The following is a 22904-nucleotide window of genomic DNA, read 5'->3' on the forward strand; positions in this document are numbered from 1 at the left end:
TGTCGGGGAAGCGAAGTGGTGAGGCAGGAAAAGATTAAGTGGTTCTGGAGCCAAAGTGAAAGAGAGCAAGACTAAGGGTTGATCTTAGAACTCCCCTACCCTGTCAGAACTCTGCTCTCAATCAATCAGTCAATCAATTAATGGTATTCATTGAGCACTTACTGTGTGCAAAGCACTTCCCTAAACAGTTCCCCTGACTTGCCTCCCTGACCAGCTCCCCCAACCCCCTCTCAGCCAGCCACGACCCTCACCACAACCTCCCCCAATTCACACTGAATTCTCATGTTACAGACGACCCCCAAAACAATCCCAATTAAAGGTTAATCTAGGTTGTCGCTTTTGCTTGCCAGGAGCCCTCCCTGCCTCCTGGGAACTCCTTGCACTCTGACAAGACACGTTCAATTCAAGTTTGTTTGGTCAGCCACTTCCTATGGGTCCAAGTGGCTCCAAGCCCTGAGCACATGCTCCACAAGGAGAAAGGATAAGTGGATGTTGCTATCTTGCAGTTACCCATGTGAAATTAAGGACCAGTACCAAACTAAGGTATGTCTGAGGTTAAGGCAGAACTTTGCTTTAAAATTCCTGTTTCCTCCTTACTGTTACTATTAGATTATGTCCCCCAGACTGAGGAAAACTTCAGATTCTGGCTATTACGCTTCTGTATAGACAATAAATACTTTTATATCTCTTTTTCTACAAAGTCCGAGGAGTCTGTCGTTGTGAACTCCTCACCTCGACATTGAGGCAACCCAATCAGCTGCAGGTGAACCCTGCAGGGAGCAGGCCGGCAGTAACCACGCGACCCGCCTTCAAAGTTTCCCATACCCTCAGGGATAATAATGATAATAATAATAATAATAGTTTTGCAACCTCTTCGCGGGGTCTCTAGGCAGGCCAGGTGAGGAGCACTGAATATGGGGAGCCACAGAGTTTGGGACTTCCCTTAGATTTCGAGGCCGGGGCAACAAGAGGGGTGAGCTACCCTGTCAAACGTCAGGGAACTGGGATCGGGAGGAAGCAGAGACGGACAAGAGGCCGGGCCGCATCGGCGGGGATTAACACTTTTAATAAATAGAACCCCGAACCCTGACCGGAGAACGGACCTGGGGGGCAGGGAGGAGGGGAGGGGCCGGGATATAAGGCACTTTGCTGGGAGACAGAAGCCCCGGGAGATCCAGGGAGAAGGGTTCCGTTGGCAAAGAGTTAATGGAAGCAGAAGAGGGAAGGGAAGGAACCAGAAATTCCCTCGGCCTCCCGCTCCCGGGCTGGGCAGCTTCATGCCAGGTTGAAGCCAGCAACGGGCACGGGACAGGGGAATGGGGCAGCGAGAATGGGGAGGGGCTTCCAGGAGAAGGGGGATAGAACACAGTATATTTCCGAGGAAAAGAACCCGGAAGGGAAGGGCCAGGAGAGGGAGGGGAAACCCGTACTCTCACCTACCCCTCCCCGCCAGAGCAAGCTAGCCCGGAATGGGGAGGGGCGGGGTTTGGCTCAAAAAGGGGCTTGACCACCCGAACCCCTCCAGGGGGCTCTGGGCTTCCCCTCCCCCGACTCCCCAAAGCCATCTCAATGCTGGGCAGGGGTTGGGGCGAGGCTAAGCGGTGCCCGGGGCTAGGTGCCCATCAGTGCCCTCGCCCCAGTTGGTACTCCAGTCCTTCCGCTGGATCGTGCCCGTTTTCTCCTCCTTGAACAGCTGTCGGTCCTCCCGGGGGATCTTCACTGCGTGGTACTGGGGCACCGTGGCCTCTGGACGGCGCCGGGCCCGCTTGAAGAACCCCACCTGAGCGGCCGGGGAAGGGCCAGTGAGCCCCGAGAGCACGGAGGTCAGAGGTCGCCCTTCTTTCTTCTGCCTCACGACCCCCGCGGGGAGAGGGACGGGGAGGGAAGGAGCCGGTACCTCAGGTGCGGAGGGGTTGGGGGGAACGCGTCAGACCGCAGAAGGGACTTCCCGAGGGATCGGAGGGTGGGGAGGGTGGGGGAAGCGTCTTTCTGAGGTCTGTCTGCCCGGGAGACGTCGCTATATGGACCGGGAGCGCGGGGGCAGGGGTGAGCCGGGATGACCTCAGGGGTCCCCAGTTGCCAAAAAATGGAGAGGAGCCTCCTCTCCCTCTGGTGGCCACAATCGGAATCTCAGGAGGAGCTGTTTTCCTCAAGATTGGGAAGTGGGCAGGAGCGGAGGGAAGAGGTGGATGCACCCAGGGGTCGTTGCCCCTCCGCACATGCTCCCATACGTGCACACGCATCGGTTTCCACTCCGGGCTCCGCACGCACATGCTCCTACATGTGCACAGTCATTTCCCTGCCCTTGCACTCAAAAGTTGCATTCTGCCTAGGGTCCTCTGTGCACACTTGGCCCTGGCATATCATCACCAGATCCTTGGCACTCAGCCCTGGGACAACTGGCCCTGACACAATCACACACCTTCCCTGAAACACCTGCCCCTGGTATACATCGTTCTGACACACCCATGCACTTGGCCCTAGCATCCTCTGCACCTAGTCCTGGCACACCTGGCCCCGACACAGTCATACATCTGGTCGTAGTCCGGGCACAATCCGGTACCTGGCCCTGCCACACCCAGCACTGACACAATCATGCACCTGGCCCCAACAGACCCGATCCTGACACACTGATGCACTGTCCCCGGCACACACCCGACCCTGGCAGACCTTGCCCTGCTACACCTCGCCCTGGTAACCCCTATGCTTTTTGTGTGCTCTTGAACTCACGGGTGCCATCCCACCCGGCTCTTGCGTGATCCCCCTCGCATACTTACCAATGCCCACCGGTTTGGAATGTGGCTGGAAACCCTTCACCCTCCTCGCCACACACACACACATACACGTGCGCTCATGCGTGTGCCCGTCCGTTACCCCGAGGCCTCCGAGCCCCCGCACTCCGCAGCCGAAGGCTGCGCCGCCAGCCGCGCGCGGTGGTAGCTGGTGGGGAGCTGCGAGTCCCCGGCCGTCCGGTGGAAGAAGCCACACTGGGAGGAGGGGGAGGAGGGGAGGGGGCTGAGGACGATGAAGTCAGGGGGTCGAGCCAGGGATGAGGGATTCCGATTCGGAATTCTGGGATCCGGATGTCCGGGGGGAACAGTGTGGGTCCATATGTGCGCATGTGTCCACGTTTGTCTCTCTTTGGGTGTGCGTGTGTCTGTGTGTGTCTCTATCTTTGGATGTCCGGGTACGACTGTGGGCATCTGCGTGTGACTGTTTGTGGATGACGTTTGTGTCCCCGTGTCGCTGTGTGTCTCGGGATCTGCCTGTGGGTGTCCGCGTATTGGTGAACTTCCTTGCCACACTCTCCTCTCGGGAGATTGGGTCCCTGGGCTTGTCCAGAGAGGCTCAGGGTCTTCGTCCAGCATGGCCCTGCCCCTCTTGTGTCTACCTCCTTGTGTCTACCCCTTGTGTCTGCTTAATGCAGTGCCTGGCACATAGTAAGCGCTAAATGCCATTTTTTTAAAAAAGAAAGAAAAAAAGACACCTCCCCCCCCCCCAACAAAACTCCTTTGTTTCCAAGAGGACGATAAAGAAAAACAAAGCAGGCTAAACCCCTTCTGACTCCACCCCAGCCCCACCTCGGCCCCTTCTGCTGCAGCCCGGCCCCACCCCCGGCCCTCACCTTCCACATGGCCAGAACGAGTAGGGCCAGCACCAGCAGCCCAGCCAGCACGGCCAACAGGATGACCCACCAGGGCACACCGCCGACCACCACTGCCGCTGGGTCCAGGTAGATGGTGACCGGGATCTGGGGAGAAAGGATTTCGGGATGGGGTGGGAGGGAGAAGGTTGAGTCAGGATAGAGGCTGGTGACCAACTCCTAATATGGCCCCTAAACCCGGACCCCTGCCACAACTGGATAGTCACCTGGGTGGAGGCGTCTTTGAGCCGCAAATTCCGGATTGTAGATTTGACAGTGATGCTCGCCTGGACCACCAACTCCAGCGATTTCGCTGCCTGGTATTCCTGTCCGGAGAGGGCAGAACCCGTGATCACAGGGATCACCACCCCCCCAAGCAACACACACATACACACACACATCCGTCCCACGACTTCGCCCCCTAGAAACCAGGAATGAATCCGAACCACGCCTTCTCTAACGACAACCTCTTTTTCTCTTTTTTCCTTCCCTTCTGTGTCACCCTGACTTGGTCCTGTCATTCATCACCCCCTCCCAGCCTCACAGCACTTATGCCCATATCTGCCATTTATTTATTTATATTAATGTCTTCTCCCACCCCTACCCTGCAGACTATAAACTCGTTGCGTGCAGGGATTATGTCTGTTTACTGTTGTACTGTACTCTCCCAAGATCTTAGTACAGTGCTCTGTTCACAGTAAGCACTCAATAAATACATTTGAATGAAGGAATGAATTATCCTCAAGGACACACAGGGTCGGGGAGATCCATGGGCTCTACTGTGCTAGGGATAGGAGTGGAGATTTAATAATAATAATAATAATAATGATAGCACTAAGTATCTGTCAGGCATTGTTCTAAGTGCTAGGGTAGATGCAAGGTAATCAGATCAGAGACAGTCCCTGTCTCACATCGGACTCACATACTAAGTAGAAGGGAGAACAGGTATTTCATCCCCATTTTTCGGTGGAGGAAACTGAGTCACAGAAGAGTTAGGTGACTTGTCCGAGATCACACAGCAGACAAGTGGAAGACCAGGATTAGAACCCAGGTCCTCTGACTCCTAGGCCAGGGCTCTTTCCACTAAGGCATGCTGATTGTCATGGACCAACTCTCTAGAGGCAACAGCATCTTGGAGTTGTGGGGGGTGAGGGGAGGGTACAGGAGCCCGGAGCCCAGGAGCAAAGGGACGAGGGACGCCCTGGAGGTGCCCACCCTGTACCAACCCCTTGTCCCCACACATGCCCTGCGCACCTCCAGGAACGTGCTGTTCCACAGGCGACCCCACACGCGGAGCACAGCAGCACGGTCGAAGCTAGAGAGCGGACACTGGATATCCATGCAGCTGGCGGTGCCCAGGGCACAGTCCTGTGGGAGGACAGAGCCCCCTGAGTCCCCTCCTCTCCTGCTGAAGCCTGGCCAGAGGACCCAGGAGCCTCCAGCCCACGCTGAGGTGTGGGAGTGAGGGAGGGGAAGAGGATACCTTGCCTACCTAGGTTGGGGGACACTTCATTATATCAAGGGGAGGAGGGAACTCCGTGTCAATTAATCAGTCAATCAAGAGAAGGAGGGGATGCTGGGCCCACAGGGGGCGGGGGAAGGGTGCGTTACACAGGGGGCGGGGAGGAGGAGGGAAATCTCTGTCACATGGGATGGGGAAGGGGAAAGGTCCAGGAGGAGGGGAGCCGGGTCACCCCATCAATCAATCAATCAAGAGGAGGAGGGGACGCCCGGCACATATGGGGCAGGGGGAGACTGTGTTTTATCAGGGCAGGGAGTAGGAGAAGAAGGAGGAAGAGGGACGGGACGGGGAGGGTGATGTGTCCAGGAAGAGCGGCGCCGGGTCATCCCATCACTCAAGAAGAGGAGGGAACGCTGTGCCCACCAAGGGGAAGGGGAAAGCAGGGTCGGGCCCACCGAGCCCTCACCAAGGTGACGTTCCTTTTCTTCTCCGCCGCTGCCACAAGCCACCTGGACCCCGAGCGCGCAGGCTGCGGATCCAGCTCCGCCCGCCCCAGCTCCCGCCGCTGCCGCCGCCCCTGCTCCTCTCGATCCTCTTCCTGGGGGTAGGAGAGATTCATTCATTCATTCGATCAATCATATTTATTTAGCGCTTACTGTGTGCAGAGCACTGGACTAAGCGCTTGGAAAGTACAATTCAGCAATAGAGACAATCCCTGCCCACACCGGGCTTACAGTCTAGAGGGGAGGAGACAGACATCAAAACAAGTAAACAGGCATCAATATAAATAAATAGAATTATAGATAGATAGATACATACGTGCAGGGGCGTGGGGATGGGGGGAAAGAGCAAAGGAAGCGAGTCGAGGTGACGCGGACAGAAGGGGGAGCTGAGGAAAAGGGGGGCTTAGTCCGGGAAGGCCTCTTGGAGGGGGAGATAGTGATTGTTTGGAGGATTTGAGGAGGGAGGACGTTCCAGGCCAGAGGTAGGATGTGGGCCAGGGGTCTACGGCGGGACAGGGGAGATCGAGGCAATGTGAGAAGGTTAGCACCAGAGGAGCAGGCCCGCCAGGGTCATCCCGCCCCTCCCTGAGGTGCGACCGCTGCCCGGGCCATACCAGACGGAGGGGGTTGGTGAGGACACCGCAGTCTCCGCGCCGGCCGGGACCCCCGCCGCCGCCGCCCTCCAGCTCCACGCGCATCGGGTACAGCAGCCACTTGCCGTTGGCGATTTCGTGTGGCCAGCGGAGGTGGACGAAGGCAGAGCCCAGCGTGTTCAGGGAGCGGCCGCGGTTCGAGACCTACGGGCACAGAGCGGGGAATGGATGTCCCAGGGAGTCTAGGAACAAGAGAGGTGCTCCGGGAGAACCTGGTGTAGTGGAGTCCCTAAGCTGACACGGGTGGGAGCGGGCTGGGCACAAGAATGGGAAGCAGCGTGGCCTAGTGGATAAAGCACGTGCCTAAGAGTTAGAGGAAATAATAATAATAATGATAATAATAGAATAATAATATCTATTAAGCGCTTATTATGTGCCAGACATTGTTCTATGTGCTTGGGTAGATACAAGTTTATCAGGTTGGACGCAGTCCCTGTCCTACATAGGGCTCCTTGTAGTAGAATTTAATCGCTATTATACAGGTGAGGTAATTGAGGCACAGTGATTTACCCAAGATAAAGCGAACAAGTGACGGAGTCAGAATTAGTTATATTGATGCCTGTTTACTTGTATTGATGTCTGTCTTCCCACCTCTAGATTGTGAATCCACTGTGAGCAGGACTGTCTCTATTTACTGTATCGTGCTTTCCAAGAGCTTAGGACAGTGTTCTGCACACACAGTAAGCATTCAATAAATACGATTGAATGAATGAATGAATAAAAAAATGGAAGGGTGAACTGAAGAAAAGGAGACTGAAAGAGAATGGGAACGGGGCGAGAGGGAGATGTTTGGTGATAGGATGAGGTATGCAGATTAGAAAAGAGCCCCCAAAGTATAGGAGGGGGGGAAAAAAGGAGCTCAATGCCAGCTGAGATATTATGCCAGGCTCTGGGACCTCTCCCTGCCCCACTCCCCTGGGCTGTCCAACAAGGGCAGAGGATCCGGGCAGGGCCCAGCACACACTCACTGTGACTTCATATCTGACGGCACTGCCCACGTCTCTCTCGGATCGCATGGCGCTCTCGCCCCGGACCTCTCCCGAGAAGAACAGCTGTTGGGGGATGGCCACCCTGGAGGGAGAGCAGATGGGCACCGGGGGCACGGGGTGGCGGGCAATCATCCACGTGCTTTGACCCTGGCTCTCCCCTTGCCCTCCAGGGCTTCCGGGGGCCGCTCGCCACAAAACCAAATCTCCCTCCCCTCTCCCCACATCAATCAATCATAATTGTTGAGCTTTTTCTGTGTGCAGAGTACCGTACTAAGCGCTTGAGTGGGTACAACATAACAGAGTTGGTAAACACGTCCCCTGCCCACAACCGTTAGTCTCTGCCTCAGTCAGACTTCCCCTCCGCCTTTCCCCTTCCTTTTCTGCATCCTGACTCTCCGTAGCTAGAAGCAGCGTGGCTTAATGGATAGACCATGGGCCTGGGAGTCAGAAGGACCTGGGTTCTAATCCCAGAACCTCCACAAGTCTGCTGTGTGACCTTGGGCAAGTCACTTCATTTCTCTGTGCCTCAGTTACCTCATCTGTAAAATGGGTATAGGAGTGTGAGCCCCAGGTGGGACAGGGACTGAGTCCAACCTGGCTAACTTGCATCTACCCCAGAGCTTAGAGCAGTGCTTAGCACATATTAAATGCTTAACAGGTACCATAATTATGTCCTCCAGCCTGGGCCGCCCACCCCTCTTCTCTTCCCCAAACCAGAAGACTTCCCCAACTAATGCCCCCGACCAATGTCTGTCACAGTAACGATGAGGGGCGTCGAGGGGGAGGGGTCTGTGCAGCTACGGATCTGGATGGTCTTTGCCTCTAACCCCTTAGGGCCCTTGTCTGCCTAGACGTGCTTGTCTGTCCTGTCTGCCTCTCAAACATATTTACTGAACGCTTACTGTGTGCAGAGCACTGTACTAAGCGCTGGGGAGAGAACAGTGCAACAATATAAATGACACAGTCCCTGCCCACATTGAGTTTATCGTCTAGAGGCCTCTCCCATCAGACTGGTAATCCTTCCTCCATCTTTCTCCCCAGGGCTCAGGTGTGTGTGTGTGTGTGTGTGTGTGTGTGTGTGTGTGTGAGACTCCTGCTTTCCCCACCCAGCTGGTAGCTTGTCAAGGGCAGGGACTGGTTCTCCTCCTCCCTTTGCCTATCTCCACAGTTCTGTCCTGTGCAGATCCAAAACAGACTGAGGACTGGCTGGCGGGGCAGGGCGGGGTGGCAAGGCTGACCACGGGTGCCCTAGGGCAGCTGAATGAGAACCCTGGGCACTTACCCCGTGATAGACAATGGCAGTTCAATGACCACACGGGCTCGGGCAGTGACCGGTTGCAGCTCCTGCTCGCTGATCCTGAGTGAGGGCCGGCGGGGAAGGTGGAAGGAGAGGAAGAGGAGGAAGGGGAGGAGGCAAGCATGGGCGCTGGGAGCCGGGTGGTCAGTTCTGCCTCCCCTCTCCCCTCCCTGGGTCCCCGACCGTTCTCACGCCAGGCCCCTGACCACCCCCGAGCTCACGTGGCCAGCAGCAGCTCCACCTCCAGCATCGTGGTCTCGATGGTGATGCCCCCCGTGCTGAGGATGAGGTAGAAGCTGACCTGGAGAGGACAGTGACAGAGAGCACAGGTCACGGGGAGGGATTGGGGGGTGTCACCCTCCCAGAGGCCAACAGGGAGAGGCTGGGGGAGCGGCGGTGTGCCAGGGTGATGGGGGTGGTGGAGAGGAATGGTTGGAGGGAAATAGAAGAGGACTGGGGTTGGAGATTCGAGGGGGTAGGATTTGGGACACTGAGGATGGAGTGGCGATCGTGCCAACCTGAGCTCCACGGCCCATGGGGTTTCCCAGTTCGCACTCCACCCGCGAGGCGTTTTCATTGGAAAGACAGAGCGGCGACTTCTCCTACAGGAGCGGGGGAGACACTCAGGCCCAACCCACCCCCACCCCTGCCCACAGGACTCCCGGTGTCCCCCTCCCCACCAAGAGCCCTGGGTGGACCAAAACGCTCGGGGTTCAGACCCCGCCGGACCCCATCCCCTCACCGCAGACACTGGGGCAGCGCGAACGCCGGCGTAGCGCAGTGTGTCGGGGAAGGTGACCAGGAGCTGGGCTTCGTGGGCCGCATCGCCGTCGGCCTGAGGCCGGGAGGGGTCGGACGGGAAGTTGGTCACCGTGATCTCCAGGGCCAAGTCTGCCTGACCACTCATGGCAAACACGGCTGTCCCCTCATCTTCCTCATCCCTGAAACGGGGAGGGGAGAGGAGAGAAAGGTCTCAGACAAAGAGAATGGGCTTTCTGGGCTCTCCCCTACCCCCCTTTTCATGATTGTTGTTTACCAAATGCCAATCTCTTTACTAAGCTCTGGGTTAGATACAAACTAATCAGGTTGGACATAATCCATGTCCCATATGGGGCTCACGGTCTTAATCCCCATTTTACAGATGAGATGACTAAGGCACAGAGAAGTGAAGTGACTTGCCCAAGGTCACACAGTGGACAAGTGGTGGAGCTCAGATTAAAACCCAGGTACTTTTTTTTTTAAAAAAAAAAAGGTACTTGCTAGTTGCTTACTATGTCAAACACTTTTCTAACCCCTGGGGTAGACATGTGAATTAGGTTGGACTCAGTCCCTGTTCCGCATGGGGCTCACGGTCTAAGTAGGAGGGAGAACGGGACAACTGAGGCACTGAGAAGTTAAGTGACTTGCCCAAGATCACATAGCAAGCATTTGGCAGAGTCTGGATTAGAACTCAGGTCAGAGTGCTCTTTCCATTAGGCCTTACTGCTTCTCCAGGGGTTGCCGGGATCCTTCCCCTTCCTTTGCGCCCCCAGCCCTCCAGGGCCTCCCCACTGACTCCTGGCCTCCTCCCTGAAGTCACGCTCACTTCCCCTTCCTACCATTTGGGGGGCCACCCTGACCCCAAGATTCCTTTGATTCCCCTCCCCTCCCCGCTCCTCCCTAGCTGCGGGCAGAAGGCCACGTGGGTGGACAGAAGGAAGGCCGGAAGGCCGTCGGGAAGGACGCACATGGGCAGAGGCTGGAACTCCGTGTCGCCCACGCGGTCACAGAAGCGGGCATGGACGAGCTGCAAGTTGCTCTGACAGATCTTGTCATCCCCGCAGCCTTGTTTTAAGAAGTGCACCTGGGGGGTGGGCGGGGAAGGCCGGAGAGGGGGTGCGGGGTGGGTGGGAGAGTCGAAAAGTTTCAGGAGGCCCTGCCCCCGGCCTTGCTGCTCCCGCCCCGCCCCCGCCCCGCCCCTTCTCCCCGAGCCCCGCACCTCTGCCCGCTGGCTATGGGGCTGGTGGGCGTTGAGGACGGGGGTCAGCGGGGGCAGCGGCTGGCCGGGGACCTGCCGCCGCAGCCGGGAGGGCCTCAGCCCGTAGGTCATGGTCACCACGATGGGCCGGAGCTTGTCCTTGACGTTATCCTGGAGGCAGAAGGGGAGACACGCGGAGCGTTCGTACAGAGCTCAGTAAATCCCACTGACTGACAAGGAGAGACCAGGGCAGGGAGTGGCCGGGGGGATACGGTGGAGCGTTGCGGGGGAAGGAGCTTTCACCTGGAGACGGAAGGTGGCATCGCCGCAGTCCCCGTCCTGCTGGTCCTGCAGCCACACGGTCCCGGACGCCTGGTGGCGGGGTTCGTCCTCCTGGCGGGACAAGAAGGCCACGCGGGGGACTTGTCCACGCTTCCGCCGCTCCGTGTCCCCGTCAAATCGGAAGTCCAGGGCTGGGGACCGGAGAACAGAGTCTCAGGGAGCGGGAGGGACGCCAGCAACCTCCACCCCCGACCCCCAGCGCCCCAGTTCCTCTCCTCCCTCAACCCCTGCCCTTCTCAGCGCCCCTGTCCCTCCCCACGCCCCCAGTGCCTCACTCCCTCTCCTCCCCTGAGCGCCCCCACCACCGTGCCCCCCCTCGACATTCCAGCTTCTTCCCCTGCCCGCCCCCACAAGCGTCCCCAGACCTCCCCAAAACTCACTGCTCCCGCTCTTCATTCAATTCTCTTTATTGAGCGCTTACAGTTTGCAGAGAACTGTACTAAGCGCTTGTCCCTACCTCGCCCAACCCCAACACACTCTTACTCACCAATGCTGGGACTGTAAGTGGCTGGGGCGGCCACGTAGCTGAAACAAACTCTTATGTCCACGCTGAGGAAAGAGGGCGGGAGAACGCCTTGAGACCTGGACCCGTGGGATGTGTACCCTCTCCCTCCCCCCACGCTCCCGCCCTCCTCCTCCAATGGGTTGGGGAGGGGGAGGGGCAGGGGCAGGGATGGGGTCGTGCCGGACTTTCCCACCGCCCAAACAGGATCCCTCCTCTCCCCTCCCTCTTCCTGGCTCTCCCCGCGCGGGGTCCCCCTCACCAGACCCCGTGCCCGTCAGCGCAGCTTGGCACCTCCAGGTCGATGGCCAACGGCGAGAGGGAGATGTTGTGGGTGACGTGCAGTACCGGCCGGGCCCTGGGGGTCATGGGAAGGTCCTGGGGTCAAGGCAGGGGTTTGGGCCTCTGGTAGCTAAAGAGGAGGATTGGATGGAAAGGGACTGGGGTCCTGCCATTAGAGTGGAATAATGATAGTAATAATAATAATAACAATAGTGGTACCTGTTAAGCACTTGCTATGTGCCAGTCACTGTACTAAGCGCTGGGGTGGATACAAGCAAATCAGTTGGACACAGTCCCTGTCCCACACGAGGCTCACAGTCTCAATCCCCATTTTATAGATGAGGTAACTGAGGCAGAGAAATTAAGTGACTTGCCCAAGGTCACATAGCAGACAAGTGGCGGAGTGGAAGCTCCTTGGAGGCAGAGAATGGGTCTCGTGCTTCTGTCGTACGTTCCCAAGAGCTTAGGCGTTTAGGAAATGACGGAGCTGCTACTTCGGGGAGGTTGGAGTCGGGGAAGGGGGCTGAGTCAGAGGCGGAAGCTGTGACAGGCGGGGTCCCCACCTGAACAATGCCACGGTGTCGGCCAGCGAGCCCACCAGAAGGTCGGGATAGTCATTCCCGTCTACGTCCAGGCCTCCAGACAGCGAGTAGCCAAAGGTCGTGATGCCCACAGCCTCGCCCTCTAGGACCTGGAAGGTGGGGCAAGGAGGGCAGAGGCTGAGGCAGGAGGAGGGAACACGCACGGAGGAGAGGCCCAGGGGTCGCGGACCCACTCTCCTAGGCCCCCTCCTCCCTTCCTCCCCACCAACCCAGCCCGTGACCCCTTCCCCGAGTCATCTACTCCCACTCCGGTCTGTATTGTAGTCGCCCCACCCCCTTTCTTTCTTTCTGTTTATGGTATTTGTTGTAATTATTATATTATTATTATTATATTATCAATAATCATAATAATAATGGTACTTGTTAAGCATTTACTATGTGCCAAGCACTATTCAAAGTGCTGGGGATGATACAAGTCAATCAGGTTGGACACAGTCCCTGTCCCACATGGGGCTCACACTCATCTCCTTTTTACGGATGAGTAACTGAGGCACAGAGAAGTGAAGTGTCTTGCCCAAGGTCTTACAGCAGACAAGTGGCGGAGCCGGGAATAGAACCCAAATCCTTCTGACTCCCAGACGCACGCTCTATCCACTAGGCCACGCCGCTTTTCCCCTCACCTGTGCTGGTTTGGTGACGACCCCCAGGCTGCTCCCGTGGTAGACAAAGACTTTCCCGGCTCCGTCGAAGGGGGCTCCGACCGCGATATCTAGGGGAAAGAGGACGGGATGGCTGATAGATCTTAGCCAACTCAGCCTCTCCCCGCACCCCCCGCGGACGCCCAGCCCCCCGGCTCGGCCCCCACCTGGGAATCCGTCCAGGTTAACGTCCCCCAGGGCGGCCACACTGACGCCGAACATGGACCCGGCGGAGCCGTTGAGACGCAGCGGGGAGACCCCGGCCCAGCGGCCCCCCGAATTCAGGTAGATGTACACCGCCCCGCCCAGCTCTTCTTGGCGCTCGAAGAAATGGGGAGCCCCCACCACCAGGTCGGTCCATCTGCGGAGAAGGAGCCGGGTGACGGGATACCCAGACCCTACCCACCCCCTCCCCTGCACAGTCCCTTCCGTCTACGGAGTCCCGAGGCACGGGGGTCTCGGGGGCCGGGTTCTGGGTGAGACAGAGGGGACAAAGTTCCCGAGGAGGGGCAAGAGACCAGGGCTTTTGCTACAGTGCGGGGAGGGGGCTGACGCCTCTGATTCGGAGGAAGAGGAGTGCTCAGTGGAGTGAGGGATTCTGATGTAGCATGGGGTAGTGGATAGAACATGGGCCTGGGAGTCAGAAGGTCACGGGTTCTAATCCCACTCCGCCATTATCTGCAGTGTGACTTTGGGCAAGTCTCTTGACTTCTCTGGGTCTCGATTCCCTCATGTGCAAAATGGGGACTGAGACTGTGAGCCTCAAGTGGGACAGGGATTGGGTCCAAACTGATTTGCTTGTATTCGCCCCAGAGTTTAGTACAGTGTCTGGCACACAATAAGCGCTTAACAAATACCGCTATTATTATTATTACTATAAGGAAAGAAAGCAGGGGGCTTTGATTCGGGGAGGAAAGTGGAGCTGGGACGGCAGACCGGAGAGCCCGCTGCCTCCTCCCTGCCCCCAACGCCCACGGAGCCGCCCTTACCCGTCGCCGTTGAGGTCCAGCACGGCCAGGGCGTAACCGAACCCGGAGGTGAGCCGCTCTCCGGCCAGCACGGCCTCGGGCACCAGGCGGCTGGCGCTGTCGCGGCGGAGAATGACCACCGCCCCAGTATGGTTGGCCCGGGGGGCGCCGGCCACGAAGCTCAGCTCCTCCAGCCGCGTCAGGCCCCTCCCGGCATCGATGGAGAAGCCTGGCGTGGGGGGCGAGGGGGGCAGCGAGGGGGAGGGGGAGCTGGAGTCTGGGAAGCATGGGACTCCGGCCCCCAGGGTCCCCTCCCCAGCTCGGGCCTCCGACCCCTCTCCATCTCCCGCCTAAGGTCCCCACCCACCCCCACCTCCGGGCCCAGCTCCCCCAGCCCCCCAACCCTCACCAAATCAGGGGCCTCGGAGTCCCAGCGGCCTCCCACCCCTCCCCGGTGCCCATCTCCACCGACCCGCCGATGCCAGGGAAGCGCGAGAGGCGAGAGGTCGGAAAGCGAAGTTCACACACAAAAAGACACTCGGGGATGGGTTAGGGGAGGGTCAAGGAGGGGCGTTCCTGACCAGGACCAGGGTCTCCACAATCGCCCTCCGGCCTGGGCTCCGGCCCTCGTCCCGGGGCTTGTCGCCTCCTACTGCCCAGCCCAGCCCGGGAGGTGGAGGGGAGGGTGTGGGGGACCAGGGGATCAGCCTCGGGGGTGAGGAGCAGGGGGAGCTGGGAGGATGGCATCCGAGGGGAAAGCAGAAAGAAGCGCAGAGCCGGGGCTAGCAGGCAGAGCGGCGGTTGTACTTTCGCAAGCGCTTAGTACAGTGATCTGCACACGGTAAGCGTTCAATAAATACTATTGAATGAATTAATGAAACAGCTCATCTGTGGAGGAGAGGGGGAACACCTCCGCTCAACTCATGCTTCTCCGGGCCAGCCCCAGGCTCAGCTCCCCCTCCCCAGGCTTCTCTTGCCCCTTTAGAGACCCCCCTCCCCCGCCCCCCGCCTCAGAGCTCGTCCGGGGCTGTCTCTTCTTGAAGTCAGAGAAGCAGAGAAGCTGTTTCAGAGAATCAGCGTGGCCTAATGGTCCGAGCATGGGCTTGGGAGTCAGAGGACGTGAGTTCTAATCCCACTTTGTCATTTGTCTGCTGTGTGACCTTGGGCAAGTCACTCAACTTCTCAGTTAATTTATCTGCAAAATAGGGATTAAGACTGTGAGCCCCATGTCGGACGACCTGATTACCTTGTATCTATCCCAGTGCTTGGCACATAGTAAGCGCTTAACAAATACCATCATCATCATCATCATTATTATTATTATTATTAAGACCCCACCTCACCCCCAACGCTGATCTCCCCGGAAGAGATCTCCACAGGCCAGGCAGCACAGATGCGGAGGGGAGCGTGCGGGGGCTGGAGGGGGCTGGGAGGGAGGGGAGAGCGTGCGAGGGGGGCAGGAGGGAGGCTGAGGCCGGGCTCATCGGGCGCTTACAAACCTAGGTAGCTATTGAGGGCCAGATCTCCGGCGGCCGGATCCAGAGACTTATACACCAGCTGGTCGGGGTCTGAGCTATCAACGCTCGTCACAAATAGCAGCCCTGCGGGGTGGGCGCCGAGGGGCGGGGAGGGCCGGGGAAGGCGCACAGACAGAGAGAGACGGAAACAGAGTGAGATAAAATGGATCGACAGAGAGAAGCGGAGACCCAGGCACCGTTGCAGAGACAGGGAAAGCAAAGGGAGAGTGAATGAGATGAGGAGACAGAGGAAAGGGGAGCTGAGACGCGGGGACAGATGGATTCAGGGAGGCAGAGAATCGGAAACAGGGGAAAGAAAATCTGATTCCGCCGACCGGGCGCCGGCAAGAAGCCGCCCGAGAGAGGCGAGAGAGGGCAGAGGGTGAGCGGCGGTCGGAGGGGCCCCGGACTGGCCCCTACCCAGATAGCTGTTGGCGGGGACGGGGATGAGGCGGGGGTCTTGCTCCTTCTCGCCCCCGGCCTCGTAGGGCCCGTCATCCAACCGGGCCAGGTCCAGGGGGCCCTGATCACAGAGCTCTGCCCGCGCCGTGCCTGGAGGGACAAGGCCGTGAGCGCCACGGAACCGTGCCAGCAGGGTGGGCTCCCCAGACTCACCGGCCGGGATCCCGTGGGCCCAGCGAGTGGGGGGAAGGAACCGTGGAAAAGCCGTCAGGGCCGGGGCTGGCGTGGTGAGATAGGTAATGGGGTGAATGGCGATGCTCCAGCGTGTCCGGCATGGGCGCTTGGGTTTCTGCTGACATGGGCCAGGGTGTGTGACCATGTGCTGGAGCGTTTGAGCATGGGCTATATTGGGGTGCTGGAATGTGCTATTGTGTTCTGGCATGTATTATCATGTCTGAGATGTACTATCATTCTGGCAGGTATTATCATGTCCACGTATATGTTGTGATACTAACATGTGCTATCATGTTCTGACATGTATTCTCATGTCTGAGAATATGTTGTGGTGCTGGCATGTGCTATCGTATTCTGGCAGATATTATCATGTCCGAGTATATGTTGTGGTCCTGCTGTGTGCAAAATCATGTTCTGCCATGTATTATCATGTCTGAGCATGTGCTGTTGTGCTGACATTTACTATCATGTCCATGTGTGTATCTGTAATTTATTTATATTAACTTCTTTCTCTCCCTCTAGACTGTAAGCTCGTTGTGGGTAGGGAGTGTGTTTGCTCTATTGTTATACTGTACGATACCAAGCGCTTAGGACAGTGCTCCGCACAGAGGAAGCGCTCAATAAATACCATTGGCTTTCTGGCGTGTTCTAGCGAGCTTGAGCAGGCGCAGATTGGCGTGTTTGTGACTAGGCACATGGGTAGGGGCATGTGCACGTTTAAGAGGGTATAGGATGGGGAGGCGGGGCTTGGGGAGGGGGGTGGGAGGAGCCCCAGTGAGGGAGCTCAGAGAAAAGGTAACTGGGGGGCTGGGGAGACAGGGGTCCGGGTCCCTCCCCTGCGCCCCCCATCCCAGGAGCGCTCACCCTTCCAGTTGTAAGTGCCCGGGGCTCCGAAGAGTAGGTAGTGGCGGTCGGGGGAGAAGGCGGCTGCTGCCCCTTGCTGGCAGAAGCCGAACTGGTCATGGCCCTGGGGTCGCCCCTCGCAGAAGCGCCAGTCGCCTCCGTCCAGTTCGTCCCGCACCCGCAGATCATCGCTCAGCACGAAGCAGCGGCCAATCACGTCCCTCGTCTCCAGAGGCTGCGCCACCCGCTGCCGCGCCTCGTAGAGGTGGGCGCAGGTCTGGGGGAGCGGGACGGGAGTGACAGGCTGAGGGAGAGATGTCCCCTCGCCCCCCGAAGGCCAACATCCTCCCAGTTCCGTGGGCCCACGTCTTATAATAAGACGGAGAGAGCAGCGTGGCTTAGTGGAAAGAGCATGGGTTTGGAAGTCAGAGGTCGTGGGTTCTAATCCCCACTCCACCACTTGTCAGCTGGAGCAAGTCACTTCACTTCTCTGGGCCTCAGTTACCTCATCTGTAAAACGGAGGTGAAGACTGTGAGCCCCACCTGGAATAACCTGATAACCTTCTATCTCCCCCAGGGCTTAGAACAGTGCTTGGCACATAGTAAGCACTTAACAAATACCATTATTATCATTATTATTATTATTAATGATGATGGGGGGGGGGGTTAAGCGCTTATTTTTCCCGGGTCCTACGGACTGTGTACCGAGCGATGCCCCTCTCCGAGCACACAGTCCAAAAAGGAGGGAGAGTGCAGATCCTCTTCTCATTTTACAAAAAAGGCACAAGGTCAACCACGAGGCTACTGCCCAAGTCGGGACTAGATCGTGGGTCTTCCGACTCCCGGTCCCAAGCTCTTTCCAACAGACCGTGCCAACTCCCTTCCATGGGCACCCAACTAGCCACTTGGTCCGACCCCCACGCCCACTCACCACGATCTTGCCGCCGGGCCCTTGGCTTCTCACTGTGACGCCCAACCACTGATTCTCCTTACTCTCCCTCTGCACGTCAGCTGGAAGTGGAAACGGGGAGTCAGGGATGGGATAACTTCCCTACTGGTGTCAGTTCCACGCTCCGCCGGGACCAGGCCAACCCACTCCGCCCGGGACCCCTGTCCCAAAATCTCGATGGGGTGCGGCCAGTCCTTCCCCGACGGGTTCAAGAACGGGCACTTGAGCCCAAGTCCCTCCCCGGTAGGTCCGAGAGCACTCCCTGGAGACCAATGCCTTCCTGGGTCTTCCCCATCTTCCCGGGTCTCTCCCGGCCGGGCCCGGAGATGCTGGTTCAGGCCGGGATTCCCGTCCACCCGCCCCCAGGAGCCCCCTCCTACCTCCCTGGTCGATGTCCACGCGGAAGCAGTCCTCCATGGCGGAGGTCAGCGGGCAGGCGTAGAGGCCCCCGGTGCGGTTTGCCGCCTGCCCGGGCAGGGCCAGGGCCCGAGGCGCCCCCACCAACAGCCTGCGGGGAGAGGAGGGAAGGGGTGGGGGTCAGAGAGGCCCCGCGAGGACACCCGGACCCTCCAACCCGAGCCGGTTCGAAGCCCACTGACCCCCGCGATCGCAGGTCACTCCTACGGACCCACGGCGGAGCCTGTGACCGTGGGAATCCTGGTTGCCTCCGGGCGCACAGGCACAGGTCGTGGGTCCTCACGGACACGCAGGATCCCTCTCTGGGCGGGAAGACTCCCCCCGCCTCCCATACTCTCACGCGCGATCGCTCCGGCTTTACGACCGCAGCCTCGAACCAGATCGTTTTTGCCGGGCCCGCTGGGCCACCCCTTCCCAGCCGCGGGAATGTGGTGGGCGGGAAACAGGTGCCCGCAGCTGGCACCCTCGGGGATGGGCCAGGGAGACCAGCCAAGCGCTCTCTTCCTGCAAGCGCTCTCTCCCTGCCCCGACGTGGAGGGCACAGCCCAAACCCACCCCAAAAAAGGGGGGGCTCGATGGCGGGGGGGTTGGTTAGGGAAGGAAGGCAGGGAGTGGGCCGACTGGGAGGGTACAAAAAGGCCGACTGAAGGACACAAGTTCCAGAGAAGGGGAAATCCCTGTCCCTTCCCTTCCTCCCTCTCTTCTTCCAATCCCAACCCCTTCCCCTTCTCTCCCGCCCGCTCCCTTACCGCTCCCAGCCCCGGTCCCGCCCCCTCTCCCCCGTCTCCCGCCTTCGGCCGCCGGCCACTTTTCCACGGCTCCAGCCAAGACTTGCCCCAAGGGGGGAGAGAGGGGAGGGCCTCGGGCTGGGAAAGAGGAGGACCGTTCCCCCGAGACAGAGCCGCCGGCAGCGGGTAGAGAGGAGAGGGATAGTGGGGAGGTGAGGATCGGGGGGATGCCCGCCTAACGCTGTAGGGCCCACGACGGAGGGCAGGGTATCACCTCCCCTCCGGTGTCCCCTGCCTGGGGGAAGACAGGGGCGCTTCCTCTGATTCCTGATGATGATGGCGAGGATCGTGAAAGGAGCTGGGCTGGAGCCCAGCGGGTGGCTCAGGGCGGCAGCTGGGAGAAGGGGTGGCAGGGGAGGGCCCCGTGCCATCTCTAGGAAGCCATCAATGAGCTATGCCATTAGCCATTCCCACTACCCTCCCAACCCCGGCCTCCCGCCCCGTGCCAGGCTCTCTCTCTCTCTCTCTCTCTCTCTCACACACACACACCCGAGCACACACACATCCACACGCTCGCGCGCGGAGTATTCCCCCTGCAGCGAAGGGCATTGACCGGGGTCCGGCTGGTCCACCGATGCTTAGGGACCCACGTCCGGAAGGGGCCCGAGGCAGAACTGGGTGTGTCGGTTCCTCAGGGACTGGGTGGCAGATGGTCATTGCCGGAGGGTCGGGGAGGAGAGCCAGAGGGAAGATGTTTGCAGAGATAGCGGCCCAAATTCATGGATCCATACACACACACTTATATACATGTATGCACGAACACACACAGACGGATAAGCATCCCCCGGACACACCCCCAAGTTGACAGCTCTGGCTCTCCGGTTCACCCAGGGCATTTCCCGCCTCCGCCCCCGCGCTCTCACCGGACGGAGTTGGGGGGGGGGAGAGGGGGAGAAAGGGGGATGATTCTTTCCCAGAACCCCCATTCTCCTCTCCCAGGCTCCCGGCCCCCGCCCCTCCCCCAGACTCTGACAGAAGCCATAGTCACTGCCAAGAAATGCAAAAAAATGTTCTCAGCGGCCAGCCCGGCGGTGGGGGTGGGGATGGGAGACCTTGCGGGGCCTGTCCTGAACACACACACACACACAAACACACAAACACACGTGACACGAGCTGTCCGGCTCCTTTCTCCGCCACTCGGACATCCCTGCTCAGCAGGGGGAAGAGGACAGGGGACCCTACTATCTGGAGCTTCCCAAGGGGAAAGGGCCGGCGTCCAGGGAGTTTGAGAGTGAAGGAGCAGCGTGGCCAAGTGGATAGAGCAAGGGTCTGGGAGTCAGAAGGACCTGGGTTCTAATCCCGGCTCCCCATTTGTGTGCTGTGTGACCTTGGGCAAATCACTTCACTTCTCTACGCCTCAGTGACCTCACCTGTAAAATGGGGATTCAGACTGTGAGCTCCACATGGGAGAGGGCCTGTGTCCAACCCGATTTTCTTCTATCCACCCCAGCCCTTAGTACAGTTCCTGGCACAGAGTAAGCACTTAACAAATACCACAATTATTATTAGCTTGCTTCTACCCCAGCATTAGTTCATTGCCTGACATCTAGTAAGAGCTTAACAAATACCATAAAAAAGAGTGGGAAGGGGATTTCGGTGGACAGTGGGAAGGACAAGGGGTCCCCCGGGGCCTGGGGAGAGGGGTAAGGCCACTGAAAGAAGGAGGGGCTTGGGACACAGCTGTTTGGACTCCTTAGGGAACAGAACGTGAGAGAAGAGGGCCAGCCTGAGTGATGAGGCAGCTCAGGGGAGACTCCCAACCGTCACCCCATTCTAAACCCCTACCACCCCATTCTACACCCCGATTTTACCGCTACCCCTCTTGGAGTTGGGGTAGAGAGCATTCGGTCTGGAGGCAGGGTGTTGGATGGGAAAACCTTTCCATGAGCCCAGCTATACGCGGGGCATGGATCCTCCGGGCTCCCCGCAGCACCCACTCCCCAGCCAAGGAGGTTTGTGGGGCAAGGGGAGGGGTCGCGGGGAGCTGTGAGGGAGGTAAAAATAACCCGGAATTCGCTCCGAGAACACTATGTCCTAAAATGGGCCCCGGACGCAGCCAGTCTGGGGCTGGGGGCTCCGCGAGGGAACGACCACTCCCCGGACCCCGCATCCAAAAGGGGGAGTCGGGGAGGATACATCCGGCCGCCCCCTCCCCCATGCTTTCAGCCATCCCTGCTCTTTGCCCCCCAGGCCCCCAGATTGGGGGGGCGCACTTGATTGTCATTTAGGGGAGGGATGAAGGAGGGCCTGGGGGGTCTCGGGGGAGACCCACTGATCCCTATAATGGATTCTTAATGGGTCTAGGGGTGGAAAAGCCCCTTCCCCGGGGACGATCTAAGTCGAGGGAGGAGATGTTGTGAGACGACCCAAGGGACACACACGAGCCTAGAGTCACAAGTGTGCCCACAGATACTCCCAAATCCTCATGCGTCCAGCTCCTCCCGACACCCCCATCGGCTCACCACCAGACCAGGGTCAGAGCCTCGGACTCAGGAGAAAGAGGGGACAGCGGAAAGGGTTAATTAAAGCCGGTAATGTCTCATCCACGCTTCCCTAAACCACCGAGTATGGAAGCGGGCGCGGCAGTCAGCGAGTCTAGGCCCCGGGTGCTGGGTTCTAAGTCTCGGTCCTCGGCGGGAACCGGTAGCGGGAGACAACCGAGTGCTCCACCTCTCCCCCACTCCTAGACATAAATCACACATACGCACACACACACGACCTCTCCTCAGGTCCACGGGAAATTCAGGGAGGCAGGACGTTTGTGTGGGGTGAGGGTTCGGTTTTTCTCCTGGGTATCGTGGGCGGAGGGTGGGGGGAGTCGTCTGGGCCCCTCCTGTAGACTTGTGTGCATAGAATATGTCTAATATGTTGTTCTATTGTACTCTCCCAAGCTCTTAGTACAAAGCTCTGTACACGGTAAGAGCTCAATAAATACGATTGACTGACTGACTGATTAACTGGTCCTCCTCCTGAACCTGTCTTGGGGCCCGTCGCTCACTCCCACAGAGCAGCCAGCACCTTCCAGCCTGCCCCCGCTCTCCGGAATCCGGTTTGGATCGCAGCCTGACTCCCCCCAACACCCGACCCCCGACCCCACTTTAGGCCCGGGATGATCATCTCACTCAGTCCTCCCGCCCCGCTGCAGCGGGCCTGACAGCCTTCGGTTTTCTCTTTCCCGGGAGGCGACGACTCCTCGCTCCGCACAAAAGTGCCTGGGGTTCGGGGCGGCACCAGGGCGACCCCCTCCCCGCGGGACCCCGGTTACCGACCTGCTGCTGTGGCAGGGAGACAGCAGGACGGGGAGGACGGGGCCCGGGGATGGACCACCCTAAGTGGTTGGGGGAGTAGGGGGGTGGGGATGAGGGGACGCATGCAGTTGGCGGGAAGGCTCGACCCGGGAGGTTCCTGCCGGTCACTCACCAGCTTTGGGGCCGGGGTCTCAGCTGTTGGTGAAGGGCCACAGAGAAGCCGAAGAGGCTGTCGGGGTCCCCATCTTTGCGCAGGGCCGCCCCCACGTCCAGGTTGAAGGTGCCGATCCCGGGGAGGAGCAGAGCACAGAGGAATGCCCGGAGCAGGGGTCGCGGGACGCTTCGGGGAGACCCCTGCACCCAGGCCATGGTCCACGAAGACCCGCACCCTCAGCCTCCGCTGCCCCGGCGCTCCGGACCCCGCTGGACTCTGCCTGCGTCCTTCTCTCTCTGATCTTCTGTCTCTGCGGGGTCTCGATCTCTGCCCGAGGCTCTCTGTGTCCGAGCGTCCGTCTCTCCGTTTCCCCGTCCCTCCGTCCCTCTGTTGCTGACCTTCTGTCTCTGGAGACGTCTCTTTCAGTCCCTCTGTCACTCAATGTCTCCCTTTCTCCCTGTGCCGCCGCTCTCCCTTCTCCTTCTCCTTCGGGTCCGGCGGCAGGGGCCCCCCT

General features: G+C 59.1%; 1 protein-coding gene across 3 annotated transcripts; it reads right to left on the reverse strand.

Moving 5' to 3' along the window:
• Window positions 1-1045: 1045 nt before the first annotated feature.
• On the reverse strand, window positions 1046-22904 carry ITGA7 (integrin subunit alpha 7). Of its 3 annotated transcripts, XM_029074084.2 has the most exons (26): window positions 22409-22904; window positions 18164-18291; window positions 17766-17845; window positions 16856-17111; window positions 15776-15907; window positions 15338-15439; window positions 13860-14067; window positions 13038-13231; window positions 12853-12941; window positions 12194-12321; window positions 11611-11706; window positions 11334-11395; window positions 10808-10977; window positions 10526-10675; window positions 10275-10390; window positions 9290-9488; window positions 9066-9149; window positions 8769-8848; window positions 8533-8607; window positions 7230-7332; window positions 6223-6405; window positions 5572-5703; window positions 4898-5011; window positions 3871-3969; window positions 3626-3751; window positions 1046-1780 (listed from the first exon to the last, which is right to left on the reverse strand). In XM_029074084.2, exons 1-26 carry the CDS (start codon window positions 22603-22605, stop codon window positions 1595-1597), a joined length of 3489 nt encoding a protein of 1162 aa, XP_028929917.1. In that variant the 5' UTR covers window positions 22606-22904; the 3' UTR covers window positions 1046-1594. The 3 variants fall into 3 exon arrangements, with proteins under 3 accessions (XP_028929917.1, XP_028929915.1, XP_028929914.1); XM_029074082.2 differs by lacking the exon at window positions 15776-15907; XM_029074081.2 differs by lacking the exon at window positions 15338-15439.

This window comes from Ornithorhynchus anatinus, chromosome 10, assembly GCF_004115215.2.
Source record: "Ornithorhynchus anatinus isolate Pmale09 chromosome 10, mOrnAna1.pri.v4, whole genome shotgun sequence".
NCBI classification, from domain to species: domain Eukaryota; kingdom Metazoa; phylum Chordata; class Mammalia; order Monotremata; family Ornithorhynchidae; genus Ornithorhynchus; species Ornithorhynchus anatinus.

Bases quoted from the DNA above. Each gene is read 5' to 3' on its own strand.
- ITGA7 (XM_029074084.2), bottom strand. From the start codon at position 22,605: ATGGCCTGGGTGCAGGGGTCTCCCCGAAGCGTCCCGCGACCCCTGCTC. The intron at 18,292-22,408 runs GTGAGTGACCGG...CTCTCCCCGCAG, and splicing joins AGACCCCGGCCCCAAAGCTG to GCTGTTGGTGGGGGCGCCTC. The intron at 15,440-15,775 runs GTAGGGGCCAGT...CCCACCCCGCAG, and splicing joins CCCCGCCAACAGCTATCTGG to GGCTGCTATTTGTGACGAGC.